The sequence below is a fragment of the Opisthocomus hoazin genome, chromosome 7 (assembly GCF_030867145.1).
Source record: "Opisthocomus hoazin isolate bOpiHoa1 chromosome 7, bOpiHoa1.hap1, whole genome shotgun sequence".
Classification (NCBI taxonomy): Eukaryota; Metazoa; Chordata; class Aves; order Opisthocomiformes; family Opisthocomidae; genus Opisthocomus; species Opisthocomus hoazin.
Window position 1 is genome coordinate 65,143,313 of NC_134420.1, and position 16,433 is coordinate 65,159,745.

The 16,433-nt window shown below is 51.0% G+C and overlaps 1 protein-coding gene across 2 annotated transcripts in view; it reads left to right on the plus strand.

The window, feature by feature from the left end:
- LOC104335301 (disheveled-associated activator of morphogenesis 1) overlaps positions 1–16,433 on the plus strand; it is a 97,463-nt gene that overhangs the window by 31,640 nt on the left and 49,390 nt on the right. For both annotated transcript variants that reach the window (XM_075426741.1, XM_075426743.1), the window contains exon 3: positions 6,707–6,931. In XM_075426741.1, the coding sequence (XP_075282856.1) occupies positions 6,749–6,931 (183 nt within the window). In that variant the 5' untranslated portion in view covers positions 6,707–6,748. The remainder of the gene's footprint in view (positions 1–6,706; positions 6,932–16,433) is intronic.

A 16,433-nucleotide genomic window follows, 5' to 3' on the forward strand; every position in this document is an offset into this window, starting at 1 on the left:
CGGCTCTGAAAGGGCCCTCTCTGCCCCTTTGAGCCCCACCACAATGCAGCCCCAGCAGCTGCCGCCCGGCACAAGAGCGGGGTGAGGGGAGCACCGGGAGGGACGGCCCCTTGCGTCACCTTTCCTTTCTGCTGGCTTTTTCTGTGCCTGCCTTTTGAAACCGGGCCAGGGCACAGGGAGGGCAGGGGGATGCTCCAGCATCCTTCCCAGAGAGCCCCCCACCACCTCCGCCTCCCTCCGCCTTCCTGGGAAGTCTCTTGGGCCTAACTCACCTCCGACAAGTGTTGTGCCTGGATTTCAGGATGCAAATCATTCAGGGCATTTAAAGGAGGATTATGTCACTTGAAAACTTTCTTCCTCCCACCACCAACCCACTCCGCTTTTTGATTTGCTTCTGCAAAAGAAGGACCACAAGTCTGCCCGACTGCTGGAGAAAAGGCAGGTGTGCATTTGTAGAATTGGGTCATTTAGCACACTAGTGAGTATTAAGAAATATATATATATATGTGTGTATTAATATGGGTTCCCAAGCTGGGTCTTGTCTGTGGATCCACACTTGTTGTCCTTGTTCCTGAAATAAATGGCATTTGCCCGAGCTGATCTGCTGGAGCTCCCCTAAGAAGCGGTCTGTAGCGGTTTAGAGGATCTGGTGCCAGTGCTCAGCTCGTCACCGATTAAGTTTACCCTTTTAGTGGAGAACTCTTGACCTCCTTCGGTGTTACTGCGCCGCTCGCCGTCTAGCTGACTGGGAAACTTCCAGCAAGGTTTGGTTTTTAATCCTCAGAAGCTAAACAAAGTTTTGCTCCAGCAGCATTCTCCCTGGTCGCATTCATCTGTGCACTGAGCTGTGCCGGTCTCTGCAGCCACTGCGGGGGTAAATGGCTGTGTGGGGATTGCCAGGGCAGCTCCTGCCATGGAGCATGGATGCTGCAAGCCCTCGGCGTCTCCCTGGACCCAAGCTTGTCTCCATGTCCTGGAGAGGCGACTTCCAAGCCGAGCCGTGATGTTCTCTCAGTGCAATGGAGGTGGTTGCTCTTTTTCCTGGGCAGCATGGGTAAGCATCGTTAACACCTCTCGACAGGAGAGCTCTGTGCAGACGCGTGCAAAAAAAGTCTCTCCCAGCACTTTTATTGCTTTCAGTAGGTGTAATTTTTGTTTTGATGGAAAAAGGAAGGCTTTTGCTGGTGCGTTACAAATCTGTGCAACTGGGCTTTTCCCCACCGATGAACGTGTAATTGTTTACTAGCTCTGTGAAGAAACTGGTTTGACTTTTCTTGCTGAATTTCACCATCAAGCCCCCGAAGCTCGTCTGCCCTTGAGCAGCATAAAATGCCCATTGCGAGAGAACAGGCCCAGATGTCCACTTCAGGTTGTGACGAATGCCACAATAAAAGCAAAGAATACAAAGAGGTGGTGACACATTTTAGGCAAGCGCTGGGTTTTTGATGGTGCTGGCAGATGGGGATTTCCAAGAGTGAGCTGAGAGCCTGCAACTGCAGCCAGCTCCTGCCAACATCGTTTGGGTACCGGGCAGCCCGAGCAAGGTTTGGAGATGCAAAACCCTCTTTGCTGGGTTCATGGAGTATAACAGGATTTCTGGGAAGGGGGAGGAGGGTCTGGGGTAATTCAGGATTTGGCAGATGTATTTATAAATCCATGAAACCCAAGTCTTTGAGATTTGCTTACGCTGAGAATTACGGCTCTTGTGATTTAGCGATGAGTCAGGCCTCTCCTGGCAGCTGATCTTCCTGGGGCATTGCAGGAAGGGCCCCGTCCCCATCCCCTTTCGCGGCTGCTGTTTCACAGGTGGATGGAGAGGGAAAAGGCAGTCATCAAACAGTTTAAAGCCTTCTAGCTGGGTGCTTTGGCTTTTTTTCCCTCCTGCTGATACGCATGGACTTTCACCAAACACAAACATTCCCTTCCTGTGCAGCCTATGTGAGAAAACAGCTTTACACTGGAGAAGGGGGTTTTTAGAAATCAGCATGGGAGCTTGTGGCCAAAAACTCGTCCCGGTTGCTTTTAATGGGAATGGCTGTGCCGGGGATGCCAGCGCTGTGCTCAGCACGGGGTCTGTGCTGGAGGTGCTGGTGATGGACTCAGGTCCTTTGGGCTTCTGCATTGGAGGGAAGGTGGCTGCTGCTTAGGGGAAGGCAATCCTGTTTCTGTGCTTTTCATCCCCACAAGGGCTAAATTTCCAAGATTTTATTTTTCATATTAAATAATGCTTGGATCCCCCTCCTTAAAAAGAGTTTCTTTGCATGGGTTTTGGTGCAAACATGAAACAGAGCAGCACTTCTCGCTCTTGAGAGGGATGAGCCCAAATGCTGCTGCCTGGTTGGATGGGCAGAGCACTGTGCACACGTTTCTGAGGCTCGCAGTCAGGACCGAACCCGAGAAGCAGCCAGGTTAGCAAGCAGAGCCAAGAAGGTGCTGGCTGTCTTGGGTCCACAAGGTGAAAAATCAAAACGTGTCCAGGGAAGGCTTTGCTGTTTCTCAGGGGGTGCCCCAAATGTCCAGCTTGGTCTGAAAAATGCCGTGGGAGCATCTAGCTTTTATTGCTGTGGCGGTCTGGATGTGACTTATCGTGGGAGGAAAATAATCTCTAATTGTTTGTTTAAAAATATGGTGCCAAGTTATTAGTGGGTTTGCTGTGCTCCCCAGCACTGCGCCGTGCGCTGAGGGTTACATGCTTGGGGAGAAGTACTGAGGGAGGGTGGACCATTGCTCAGGGGTGCGATGGGACAGGCATAGGGTGCAACACGTGGGATGCCAGATTTCTGTCTTGTACATGCTGTAAAAAGTGGTCCAGGACACCCAGCTCTAGCAGTCGGTGGGGGTGGTGGTGCTTTCCAAAACTGTCGAGGCCAAACACCTCCCAGCCACTGCCAACCAAGGAGGTCACTTTGCAGCGATGGAAGAGAGTCAGAAAATTTCCGTCGGTCGGGAGCATCTCAGGCTGCGCCGAAACTCTGCGGGGTGAGGGGAGGCAAAGCTTGGTGTGGCCCAAGATGCCGAAATCGGTCAGGGCTCGGCAGAGACGGTCAGTGAGCGTCACTGTACTTGCACAAAAATACTCTCCTCTTGTGCAATGCACTGAAATAAAGCTCCCTGTTGAGAAAGAGCTCGCTCAGGATCTTGAATCCTTGTTGTGGGAGGGGATGGGATTGGAGCCAGAAAAACAACAGGCTAATATTCATATTTGAGGATTTAGCTCCTAGCTTCTGGGCGGGTTTGGAGGTGGGTGTGAAGGGGAGCGTGCACGCTCCTTTGCATGCGTTTGTACCCTGGCTGGGTATTTTTAGGCTGCAGACCGCAACGCTGCCATACTGGGGCTGGCTTTAAACCAGCTTGCTGGGGCATCGGTCACAGACAGGCTTTGGCAGCACGTTGCTCCACGCGGGCTAATTTAGCTTGCTGAGGAGGCTGTTGAATATGCAAGCGGTAATTGCTGCACTCCTTTCCTTAAAGCAAAGGCGGAAGTGACGCTGGGGTCCAATTTTCTCTTAATGACCGATTTCATTTAAGCACTGCTCAGGGCGATGTAGGCTGGATGCGTTTTTTTTAGGGCTGGGAAAAACAACGAAACTTGTCTCTCTGTGCATTGCTGAGCTGCAGCCCGTGGCCTCTGTCCTGCATGGGGACCCAGGCTGGTTCTGGTGGCTCACGTGGGCTGAGCTACTTCTCCTCGTCGTCTTCTCCCTGGGCTTCCAGGCTGAGCCCATCACACACACATTCCCACCCTTGTTTCGGTGAAAGCAGAGTTATCTGGAAGTGATTCAGCCCCATCAGTCCTGCCTTGGGATTTGGAGTTGGGCTAGAAGTTCCCCCAGTGACCCTGCCCATCCTTGGCTTCCCTGGCTTTGTACATACTGGGGCAATTAATCTTAATTTATTCTGGCCCTCTCAATAGTAAAGGCCAGGAGGCACCATGAGATCACAGTCTGACTTCTATTTATTGATCTAATTAGTGCTCAAAGGTGTAAATGGGAGGAGGGAGCAGGACACTTAACATGTGATGTTGTGTGGAGCTGGTCCCTTCTGCTCTCCTTAATGCAAGCCTCCAGGCTGCCAGGGGCTGTCAGTTTTCCTTGGTGAATAACCAATTTCTGTAGGATGTGCAGGGAAGGAGAAGGCTGCGTAGCTGGACTGTTCTGACGATGCAATCTGCGCTGTCTGCAGCTCCCCATGACCTGCCGGGGAGATGTGTTTTGATTTTGATCCATCACGTCAATGAATATTCATCAGCCTTCTGAAGATTTGATGCTATTTGCCTGCTAGCTAACATGTTCTCTCCCTAACCCTTTTTAGCTTTGGTTGCTAATAACCTACAGCCCACTCAGCCTGCACTGTAGGGTGGTTTTTTTTTTTTAATTGTTTGTAGGTGAAAATGAGGAAGCCAAATAGCTCCAAAGCTGGAAGCAGCTCAAAAATACCTTGTCTTGGTTGCTACATGACTGTCTGCTTGCAAACCCAAAATAAAATCTTGCCTTTTGGGCTGTCATTCAAACTCCTCGTAAAACATTGTGATGAGCGTGTATCTCTTAAGAGCAGGTGTTGTTCTGGTAAGAGCTTTCTGTACATTTTCGCAAGCCCAAGTCAGAGCTTGTATGTAGCAGCAGGTTTTAAGGACAAGGCTGACATGGTGTTGAAAAGGGGATGGAAAATGGCCCATGGAAGAGGAGAATGGGTCCATTTGCTCCGGACGACCTGCAGGATCAGGATCAGGCCCTGCTCTGGGCACGGGGTGGCCATACCCATGGACTGGGAATGACTAAGCGACCAAACTTTGCACACCTGAGGACGTGCTGGTCGGGTACAAGCTCCTGTACCAGGCATGAAGGACCGGGCAGCCACCAGCGTCTCCCTCTGCGCCCTGCTCCTCGTGGCTCTTCCAAACCCAGACCTGCAGCATTTTCCTCCCTGTTGGAGGGGACAGTGGTCTGTGTGCCTTTGGTTTTTTATTTCCCTCCCTTCTTTAGGAATGGAACTCCCCAGCCGGTCCCAAACCCCTCCTAACACCAAAGGGATGCCAGCAGGCTGCTAATGGATTTGCTGCGGTGCTGGTTGCTGGGGAGCCGCAATGAGAGAGATTTCATGGCAGCTGAAATTCCTCCAGTGGCTGCATTTGTCTAAATCCAAGATGCTAAATGTGAAATGAGATTTGGGGCTCTTCAGGAAGGGGGGACCCTCTGCACCAGGCACAGAGCAGTTGCACAGCCTGGGATTATCCCATGTGAAGACCCGATAGCTATTTCCCATAATTCGTGGTTCAGCAGATGATTACACCATGTGCTAAAAATCTTCAGTCAAAAACAATTTCAAGGGTTAGATCCTCCAGTGTTATGAGCAGAGCCTGAATTTTCTGCAAGGTCCCTATTTTGGGAGAGCAATATTTGTCATGCAAGCGGTGATGCAGAGTCTGACGCCAGGTCTACCCCCAACCTTCCTCCAGCACTGGCTCTCCATGGGACATGGTGGCTGTTTATTTGGGTGTATAAATCTGTAGTCGGAGGGGAATGGCTGGCTCCAGGGAGATCAGACACTCCTCTCCAAATGCTGACCTTTTTTCCCAAGTCTCTTCATAGCTTTGTTAATAAACCTGAGTCATCCATATTTCAACCTTCTGCATTAAACTTGGCTGTTTGTTCTGTCTCTTAACATCTCAGCGTCTTGTTTCGCCGAGATAAAATGTGGGGGTGTGTGGCTTTATAAGACAAATATTTAGGCTTTTTAAAAATTCTCTACTTTGCTGGTTGATTTTTCTCATTAGGGTGTTTCTCTGCCGTCCTCATTCCTCGTAGGTGGCCCTCCTCTTGTATTGTTGACTTGACAGTCCACATTTTGGGGCAGTATTTGCGTGGTCCTTGCCATTATTGGTTGGGCAAGACGCATGTCTGCTGCCCTGAGCTGTGCTCCCAACCTGAGTTTCAGAAATCAGCCAAACCCAAGCGTCTGCCGGCGTGAGTGATGCCCACGTAAGCATTGCGTAGGAAAGTCTGAGCTGCCGACACCGTGTGATTTTTATCAGCTGAAATCGCGTCTTGTAAATATTTACTGGAATTTCAAGTAGGGTTTATCTAACTAAAGCCAAGTAAAACTTTCCATGAAAAAGAGCTGCCCAACCGGTGATTGCCGGTGGATGTTTAAGGACGTGTTTAAGAGCTGGGAGGAGAATATAGGATATTTTCTCAGCTCTGCTGCTGTCTGTGGCTTGGGGCATCCTGAGCCATGTGAGGTCTTCAAGCACCGAGTCACCCGTGCTGGGGACCACGTACCTGGTGGCCCTGAGCTCATCCAGCTGTTCCTGGCAGCAGTCTCCCAAATTTGCCATACCCCTGGTCAGACTGAGATGGGGGCTGGCCTGGCTGCCACTGCACAGGGAATTCGGTGGGGACTTGCTGAGATTTGCAGCAGTGGTGGGGGTCCAGAACCCCTCTCCCCACGGGGACAGCAGTGCATCACCCTGCAACTGCTGGCTCCAGCACAAGGCAAAGCAAATGCATCTTTTTAATTCGCGCGGTTGTCAAGGTTGCCAGGACCGTAAATGTCAAATCTGAGTAGAAATATTTGGCACTTAAACCGTCTCTGCTCTTCCCCTCCACGCCGAGCGCGTGGGTGGCTTTGATTCCTCCTCCCCTCAGTGGGATGGGAGCACCACGCTGCAGGGCGGCTGCTCGAGCCTCCTCTCTTCTCTTCCCCTCAGGATCTAGTGCCCAGGAGGGAAGAACGCAGAGGATTTCTGGCCATGGCCCCAAGGAAGAGGAGCAGTCGAGGGATCTCCTTCATCTTCTGCTGCTTTCGCAGCAGCGACCACCCTGAGATCACGTACCGGCTGCGCAATGACAGCAGCTTCACGCTGCAGACCATGGAGCCCGCGCTGCCCATGCCACCGGTGGAGGAGCTGGACGTCATGTTCACCGAGCTGGTGGTAAGTAGGATGCTTTTTCTTTTTTTTTTTCTCCCCCCCCCCCCCCCCCCCCTTTATTTTTTTCCCTCTTTCTAGTCGTCCCCAGGCTTGATTTTTGAGTTTTCAGGCAAGCTTTGATGTCAAGGGAGCATCAGGGGCTGCTGCTGGGAGCAGTTCTGCACTGAACCTTAAGCTCAGCTCCTCCCTGAAGTCCTCCCAGTTTGGGGTGTTTTCTCTTTCTTGTTAGAAAGCGTTGATTTCTTAGAGCAGGGCTTGGGGGCTGGTCTGGCTTTGTGCACCTCTGGGGTGACGCCGGAGTGTCCGAGCCAGTAAAGCAGGTTGTCCCCCGTAGGCACAAAGTGACTGTACTTGCTGGGCACTCTGCTTCCTAGAAATCTTTGGATGTGGGCTAAATTGAGATTTTGAGAGTCAGAATATTGTTTCTTTATCCATTAGTACCAAAACTCTGAAAAAAGTGGATAAAAAAAAAAATTGACAGCCAAAAAAACCTTTAATTTCCTCTAAGCGAAAATGTTTTGGTGTGGTTTGTTGGGCGGACCCAGGATGCTCCACTTTGAGTTGATTCAGCAGTGAAATAGGGTGCTTTGATGCGTAGAGGGAGCTGGGAGTCGTGATGCTGGTCGGTCACACCTCATGGTATGGCGTGTCCCGTTAGATGCCAGGAAGCCTAGTTTTGGTGAGCCACTCCACTTGGTGGAGGACAGCTCCAGGTTGTGTTACGAGAGCCAGTTTTGCCCAGATGTCCTTCTCCATGGGCGGGATAACAAGGCAGACCGGGACACGCTGCGCAGCACGATGGGGATGAGAAGTCCCTGCAGCAGGACCTCTGCTTGCAAAGAAGCGAAACGCTGCCAGTCAAATTTGATTTGTTCAGGTGGAGCAAACGTCTCTGTTTCACATTTTTCTGCACTGATAACTTGGCCAAATCAGATTTTCCTGGGGAAATTCTTTCCTGTGGAAAACTCTCCCCGTGCCCTAGCCAAAGGTGATATAAGGGCTTGTTGTGCTGCGGCTCGGCCAGGCTGAAGAAGGCATCTGCAGAGGCTCCTGCGCTGGAGCCCTATCCAACCTGCACGCCTGCAGTGCTTTCCTCAGCCTGGGGTTCTCAAAGCATCTCCCCCAAATCCAGCCGATGCGTTGTGAGGAGGCTGTGCCGCAGGGGACCACTGTGTGTGCAGCGAGGCAGGGACCGGCCAGCCCCGGGGCATGCCCTGGTGTGGCTCTGCTGCTCTCCATCCCTGCTCCATGCTGCCAAGATTTGGGGTTTTTTCCCCAAGCCAGGGGTGTGAATAAGGCTTGGAGGCAGCTGCTGCTCCAGGGCACGCCAGCAGCAGGAGCTGTGCTGGCTCCCTAGGGACTGAAGTCATACAGGGAGGGGGCACAGCAGGTGCCCACCGTGCTCTTGTGCACGCAGCTGGCTCCCCAAAAATCCCATCAGGCAGATCTTGACCCGAGCCAGCACCGGGTGGGAGGGAAGCTGAGCTCTACCCCGTGGGTGCGAGAGGGGAGGTTCCCATCTGGGGGGAGTGAAGATGCAAATCCCCCCCTCCATTACAACAGCTCCTTCTTGCTCTCAGTAACCTGTTGGTGTCGGGTATTAAGTTTCAGCATTAGTTAAATGGTTTGGAAAGCGTCCCACTGTTTCTGTATAAACCCACTGTGTAACATTTGGAAGGGAGACAGAGAAAGCACTCAGAGGCTTGGGGCTGATTTTTACGCCTGTGGGAGCCCGATGCCACCAGGCCCATCCAGCTCGACCGTCCGGGGCAGGAAGGCTTGTGCTCGCTCTGTGGGACCAGGGCTTCCTCCAAAGTCCTCGGTTGTCTCGGTCGATTGGGTTGAGGGAAGTCAGAGGGGTTGGAAGGGATCTGGAGACTTTGCCAGCTCGGGTTGGTCCTTGGCCAACTCTTCTCTTGCAGCTTAATAGTGGTTTTTCTGCCCCGTTGGTTCCCGTTAGGGACTCGGAGTGGCAGGAGTGGAAGATTTCAGGCCTTTGGGGATGTCACAGTGATGGGTTTGGTCAGCGGGATGGACAATCCTCTGACAGAGACCAAAGATCCAGCAGGGTCCCTGCTCCGCAGATCCCACCCTCCTGCCTACATCATTTCTTTTTGGAGCCATCCCACAAAATATTCTCTGGGCTTTGGGTTTTTTTAAGTGTGCCTGTTCATCTGAGTCGGGAAACATCCATGTTGTAAGAAATCGGTGACCGTCCTGTGCCAGAGGCAGAGGACAAGAGCCTGAGCTGCAGAGGGACTTGGAGCAGCTGACTCCAAGGTCAGCTAAAGGCTCGATCTGCTGTCCCGGAGTGTGTTTTGTGGCCTGCTGTGCATTATATGGGCACTTTGGATTTTAACCAGAGTAGTTCAATAGAATGGTTAAATAGTTGGGGTTTTATTCTGTGACCATACACGTGTGTCTCAGGAAGAGCAAGAGGGAAACAGGGGATTGGTTTTTTTTCTTCCTGGGCACAAACAGGAGCAATGAGGCTGTAAGAAATGCCCGCTTTTCATCCCGGGCTGCAGGGACGATGCGCCCTGTCCCAGCCAACGAAACGGAGCAGGCGATGGCTTTTCCCTGGCTCAGGGCAGATGCAGATGTTGTTGCTGTGGTCAGTGACTGATCACCGCTTCCTCCCGGAGGGACCTTTTGCCTTTCCCTTCCTTTCCCCCTGCCTGGGCTGAATGGGTTTTCGTCAGGGTATTGTTGGGATGTCGCTCAATCGGGCACCGGCCCCATCTGAAAGGCTTTTCTTTGTCCGCTGTCCTGCCGGGGCTCCGGCCAGCCTCAGCCACCCAGAGAGGAGCAGGTGCTGGCAGGGAGGTGCAGACAAAAGCAGGGTATTTCAGGAAGAATTACTAATTTGCAGCCCCCTCAGCTGGGATAAGGCTTTATGATTTCGTGCTGCTCTCCTTGCATCAACACTGGTGCACCCCACCAGCTCGGGTCGGTGGTGTTTGCTTCCTGGGGCTCATGCAGCGACATGGGACCCACCAGGCAACGTCCATCGGATTTAAGGAGTTTCCAGAGGCATCGGTCCTCCCATAGGACACATCAGGAGGATCGCTGTGCCATGGAGCTGCTCAGCCCCGGCAAGGGGGAATATCTGGGGCTGCAGGAGCTGCCTGTGAACTGGGGGAACAAAGCTGTGCCATCTGCCATGGCTTCTTTCAAGAGGCTCCTGCATATCCAGGCTAACAATACGGTTTTTCTTCAAAGGCTGAAATCTTGCTTGCACGCTCAGAGAAAGCACTTGCAAAGCTCCACATAATGGCACCATATGGTAGATCTTGCTGTAACAATCCTCTCTATTTTCTGCCAGCAGCTAGACTTTCCACCAGATGGGTAAATGACTGATGTCCTTTATATCTGCTTAACACTCCTTGTCACTCTGCGGTTTGCAATGAAACGCTCTGTGTGTGGTGGTGTGCATCGGCCCCGCGGGATGTGCACCGGGCAGGGGGGTGGAGGCACGGGGGGGATTGAACGGCTCAGTCTGGAGAGGGCAGCGGGAGCCCCGGCATGACCTAGGACCTCTTCCCAGTGGGGCAGGTCACAGCAGCATCTCTGTCCCAGCAGTACGAGGGCGATGGTTCAGCGACTCCTCAGACCGCCTGGATGTTCGGAAGAGGTGCTGGGTCTGGCATGGCTTTGCTTGCCCCTGGAGCAGAAGGTGCCACCTTTCCCTGGTCCCGCATCTCGCTCCCAGCCTGCATCCCTGCCAGCGGAGGAAAGGGCTCAGAGGAGATGCTGCCCCGGCCTCGCCTCGAGGCTTGTCCTCCCAAATACCCAATCTTTGGGAAAATTCCAGTTACTGGTCCCAATGGGGCTTCTCAGACTTGTCTTCAGCAATGCAGAAGAAATTAGAGCAGCCTCCATCTAGCCCTGCCTCCCGCCTGTGACGTGCAGCAGCCCGCTTTCAGCCCATGAAACCAGAGCAGGTAACCTTCCCCAGGTCCCTGCGTCCAGACTCCAGCAGCCAGCAGCTCTTGGAGACCTGGGGAGGTGACGCCGGGAAGCAGGTGGCTGGTGGCTGTGTGGTGTCCCCAGCTCCCGGGCTCAGGACGGGTACAGACCCTTGCTCGCTGACGTTGCACGCTGTTAGTGACTGCCTTCACTGGGATCTGCTGGAGGGGAGATGTTCACACATGGTCTCCGAAGTGCTGGGCTTTATACCTTCCCCTCCCGTGCCGTGGAAGGCTGCTCCATCCCTCCCTGATGCTTTATGAAGTAGTGGAAACTCAGGAGCCTAGGGAACAAAAATCAGTCTCTGGCAGCTTACAGGATTTATCACAGCATTTGTTTTTGCTGTACTTGAGGCAGTTAATGCATTTCATTTTCCGTCTGAACATGAGGAAGAACTTCTTCCCTCTGAGGGTGATGGAGCCCTGGCCCAGGCTGCCCAGGGAGGCTGTGGAGTCTCCTTCTCTGGAGATATTCAAGACCCGCCTGGACACGGTCCTGTGCAGCCTGCTCTGGGTGACCCTGCTTCGGCAGGAGGGTTGGACTAGATGACCCACAGAGGTCCCTTCCAACCCCTACCATTCTGTGATTCTGTGATTCTGTGATTCTGTGATTCATCAGAGCTGCTCTTTGGAGTAGCTTATATATATATATAAGTTATATATAACTCTTATATCTGTTAGGAGATAGCATCCCCCATCACAGAGATTAATTCTGTGTCACCTTTGAAATGCTTCACGCTGGGCGATCGGTCTGTGGCTCACGATGTGGGGTGCTGGGTCAGATGCTCCACGCATTACTTTGTGCAGACCCGTGCCTTCCCGCCCTCTCGGCGTGCCGGGACGATTGCTGTTTTATATGCGACTCTAGCAGGGAGTGGAGGACAACCTCAGTGCGAGGAGGAGGAGGAGATGGTGTGGTCGGTGTGAGCGCTGTTACGTGTTAATAGCAGCGCCGGGCTGGGAACTCATTGCTAGTGATATCCATTTTTACTTAGGAACTTAAGTAATGTGCTTTTCCCCCAGTTTCTAATCCAATAAGGAGAAAGTATGAGGTTTTGGGCCTTGCAAAACAACACAGCTTTTAAGTAACAGCTGAGGGATCAGCTGCAAAGCCAAGCTTTACATTTCATGCTTGCAGGTCAGCTGTCGGTTTTGCTGCCTGGTCTTTGCAGCATTAAGGACTTCAGGATTTTGGGAACCAGTGAACGGTGGCCAAAGCCATTTTCCCCTCTACCTGCAAAGAAAAGCATGCAGTTGGTACCCAGGAAAAATACGATTGCAGTAGCCCTTGTGTCCTGGGCAAAACACCCCTTTCTGCAGAGTCTATCCGGGGTCAGAGGTGCAGCACGGGGCTCCTGACCCTGTCCCACCACTGCCTCCCAAGACCAAGCTCCCTTGAGCTTATGAATCACTTTCAAGGAAGAAAACCGAGTGATTCGATAATGTCTGCTCTTAAATTCATTCTGTGGGGAACCCTGTGGGTTCCAGGCTGCCCAGGTTCTGCTCGCTCAATGCGAACAGCGTGGGCGTGCCACGCAGTCGTCCCAGCCCGCCGCTCACAGCGCTTGTTTTTGTCACCTTGTGGCGTTACACCCTCACAGATAATCTCTTAAACATATGTTTTGATAGGTAAGCATCTGATACAGCAGTCGCACACCTACTCAGCGAGAAAATAAGGTTTTTCTGCCTACACACTTTCCAGAAACCTGAATGAAGCAATCCACCGAGGAACACTATATTTCAGCTGAAGCATTCGTGTAATTGCAATATCTGGTACAGCTACAAACTAGCGCGAGGGCTTGCCCGAAAACCACGCTGTTTCTGACCCGTAGCTTTACAAAGGAGGCATGTTATAGCACAGTGTGAACCCCAGCTGAAGGCAGAGGGCACATAAGAAACCCCTTTGTTTCCAGGAGAAGTACAGCTGAAGTGGAGAAATTATGTGGTCTACCTGCTAAATGCTTTCCACTTTGCGCTTCGTAAAAGAGGAGGCCACATCCCTGGGAGATGCCTGGGCAGCTCATTTGGTGACATCTCGGTGACCTTAACTGGGCCATTTAGGTCTTTGGCCTGCACCAGCTCCAGGTGTTTCTGGCACAGGTCACCACAGAGGGTACCAGCCTCACTGGATGGGGCATCTGCTCCAGCAATGGTCTTCTCCTTCCTGATTGCTCGGTAGTTGGGTGGTGTTGCTGGAGTTACGGGCGGGATCGAGCAGCACGTGGGTTGTGCTTCATCACGAACCTCAGCAGGAAGCGTTCCTGCTGGGAATAGCCTGTGCCTGCCTCATATCCATTGGCAGATGCAAAGGAAAGCTGTGGTATCTGATGCTGGCAGAGTCTGGGCGTTCTCTGGCGTGCGAGCATCACCGAGGCTGGCTTTTGGCAGCCGAGGCTTTCTGCAGCCCCGCAGGCAGGATCCTGCCTGAGCGCCCGGTCGTCCTAATTCCCATTAACTCCAGTGTTCAAGCCAATACTGTTATTTACGGGGATCAGCTTCCCTGCCCCAACAACACCTAACCTCTATAAGCCCATCTGATGCCTGCTTGCATTAGGCATCTTGCTGGATGTCAAACCTTGGTCAGAAATTGCCCCCTGGCAGGGTGATGCTCAGCTTTGCCCCTGATGAAGTTCTTAAAAATGACTTCAGGATGCCAGTTGTGACTAAGCCAGGGTTGTGGGGAAATGAGGACGACTTGTCCCACCCAAGCTGTGGGTATGGAAGGAGTCTATTTCCATCTTACATTGCCAACAGCATCAGGCTGTAGCTGGCTTCTGCTCCCCTCAGCCACATCTTTAGGGTTCCATGCACAGAGCGGTAAATCTTGGGAAGCTTTCAGGATCGAGTTGGCGTGGGGCTTTGCTGCCACTAATTCCCATCCAGCCCCTTTTTGAAGCCCTACCCAGGGTGTTGCCTGGGAAAACATTGGAGAGGTTTAGCACCAGATCAACCACGCACAGCTTTCCTACATGAGCATCTCGATCAGGCAGGGGACATCTGAAGCCACATTTGACCTGTTGGCTTGACTTCCAACTGCAGTAGCTCTCAGGGATGCCAGCAGCAGAGGTGATATCTAAAAACTGGTTGAAAAGGGAGCAGCTGCTTTCAGTCCGTAAATAGGTGGGAAATACACATCTGAAACCTTCTACTTATTTATTTGCCAGCTCTGTGCTTTATTATGGTAGGAGGTGCACCCACCAAAGGGCAGCCATGCCCAGCTGTGGTTGATTGGATTTAATCCATTTTGGCTATCACAGTAGTAAATAATGGGCAAATACATCTCATTTTGTCGTTTTCAGGGTTTAGGTACAATTGTGTGGAAAATGTGTGCTGGGGATCCACCTGCGGGGCTGCTAGATCTGAGCATGCTCGTCGGGATAAAATTGTGCAGATCAATAACTCAGCCTAGAAAAGTACCCTGTCTTAATTAAAATGGGAGCAAGGTTTTCCAGATGATGCCATTGAAAAAAATCACAGAAGGCCGAGCTCAATAAATAAATAAATATATGCAGTTATAGATATATATTGCAGCAAAAAAGATTGAAGAACATGAGTGGATACTTTTATTTTAAAATACACTAGTATTGGAATATGAACACCTTTAAAACCGTTAGCCTGTTAAAATAATGACTTCAATAACATTTAAGAATTACATGGTGTCTGCCTCGGTTAGGCGTTTGAACTGATGGGAACATGAACCAGCTGCAGCGCGAGTTGATTGAGGAGCTAAATCAGCTATTGATGGCCATAATCCTTCCTACAGAAGAAGAAAGGAATACATATTTTATTTACATCTGTCCAAGGCGTTCAGGTCAACAACTGAAAACTGCAGAGCAGGGTGGATTGGGGTCTTTTCCAGTCTGGGACTAAAAATTCAATGTGGGAGGAGATTGACTTGGTATAAGCACTTTGAAGTGCTTACATGTTATTTCTTGTTGCTGCTGCTCATTCCCTTGCTGTAAGCAATTTCCTTTATTCAAAAAATTCGTTACATGATAAAGGCAAAATTAATAAAACCCTTCTATCTGTTATGCCTATTCATTAAGAAACATGAATAGCCGATTTTTGTTCATGTTCTGTAATCTCAGCTGCAGGTTGTCACAGGTAAATTAAAAATATACAGTGATAATATTGGCTGGGATCGGTTTGTCTGAGGGGTTATTTCTAAGGTCTCCGGGTACTATGGCTGAAAAGATGTGTGCTAGGGAGGAGCTATTTTTATTACTAATACTGAAAATAAAAGACTTTAATTCACTGCCTTCCTATTTAAAGAAAAACTCTCTAAGATAAATCTGCATACGTTGAGAATTGTCTTCGTCTAAAGAAACATTGCAGAGAGAGGAGCTCCTGCCGCGGTGCGGGACGCGTTTCACGGCAGTTGTTGTTTGCACTGGAACGGCCACCGACTGATCAGTCTGCTGCTTCGCGAAGAAAGGAGAATAACGAGCTAAGTAAGATGGATTCGGAGGTGGAGGTTTATCACGCGCCGGTGCGGGTCGCAGGCAGGAATGGCGGTCACAGGCAGGGCTGGTGGTCGCAGGCAGGGCTGCTGGTGGCAGGCAGGGCTGACAGTGGCAGGCAGGGCTGGTGGTCGCAGGCAGGGCTGACAGTGGCAGGCAGGGCTGGTGGTCGCAGGCAGGGATGGTGGTCACAGGCAGGGCTGGTGGTGGCAGGCAGGGCTGCCCAGCTGGCCGTGCGGGCAGCGCCTTCACGCAGCGGAAGGCAATTAGATGAGGTACGGCGGGAAAAATGCTGATTATCACTTTCCTTGACACTGCGGCGTTCTGGGATAAATCAAACTGGTGAACTTGGAGAAGAATGCCTGGAAGAGAGTGAAAAAGCGATACGACCCCTGAGAAAGGAAGCTGATGCAGACTTCAACAAGCCTTTTTTTTTTTTTTTCAATTCCCATGCTGTACCAGTTAATGCCAAATGTTGCCAAAGAGTTCCTGCTTGTTTCTTTCCGTGTTTTTTCTTTTTTTGAACAATCTTGGATCTCTCGTGCTTTATTTGAGGATGCAGGACATCTTGACTGTATGTGCTGTAGTGTCACTCACAGTACCTGAACTCTGTGCCTGCATCCACCAGGAGTAAATTCAATTGCGCTTTATGATGTTGGTCATTTATTGATCCGGTGTTGTCGTTCTCTGTGTGTGTGTGTGTGTATATATATGCACACATATGTAAGTATATATAAAACCAGAACAAGCCAGTGAATTTTAATTAATTTTTATTTCATTTATGGCAATGGATAAGATAACCTCCTTATTTTCCCTGATCTCCTCTATGTATTATGGTTACGCAATTGGTCAGCCAGAACGATGCATAAGACTTAAAAGTTTTTCATCTTTTTTCACAGAATGACAGAATGTTCGGGGTTGGAAGGGACCTCTGTGGGTTTCCTGCAACCTCTGAAGATATTTTGGGGGTGCAGACTTCTGCATAGGGAATTGTCCCTTACTTAATCTCTGCTCCCCAGCTACTTCTTGCAGAATGTTTGGTGGGATGTAGGGGAAGAACCTATGATGGTTGTGCTG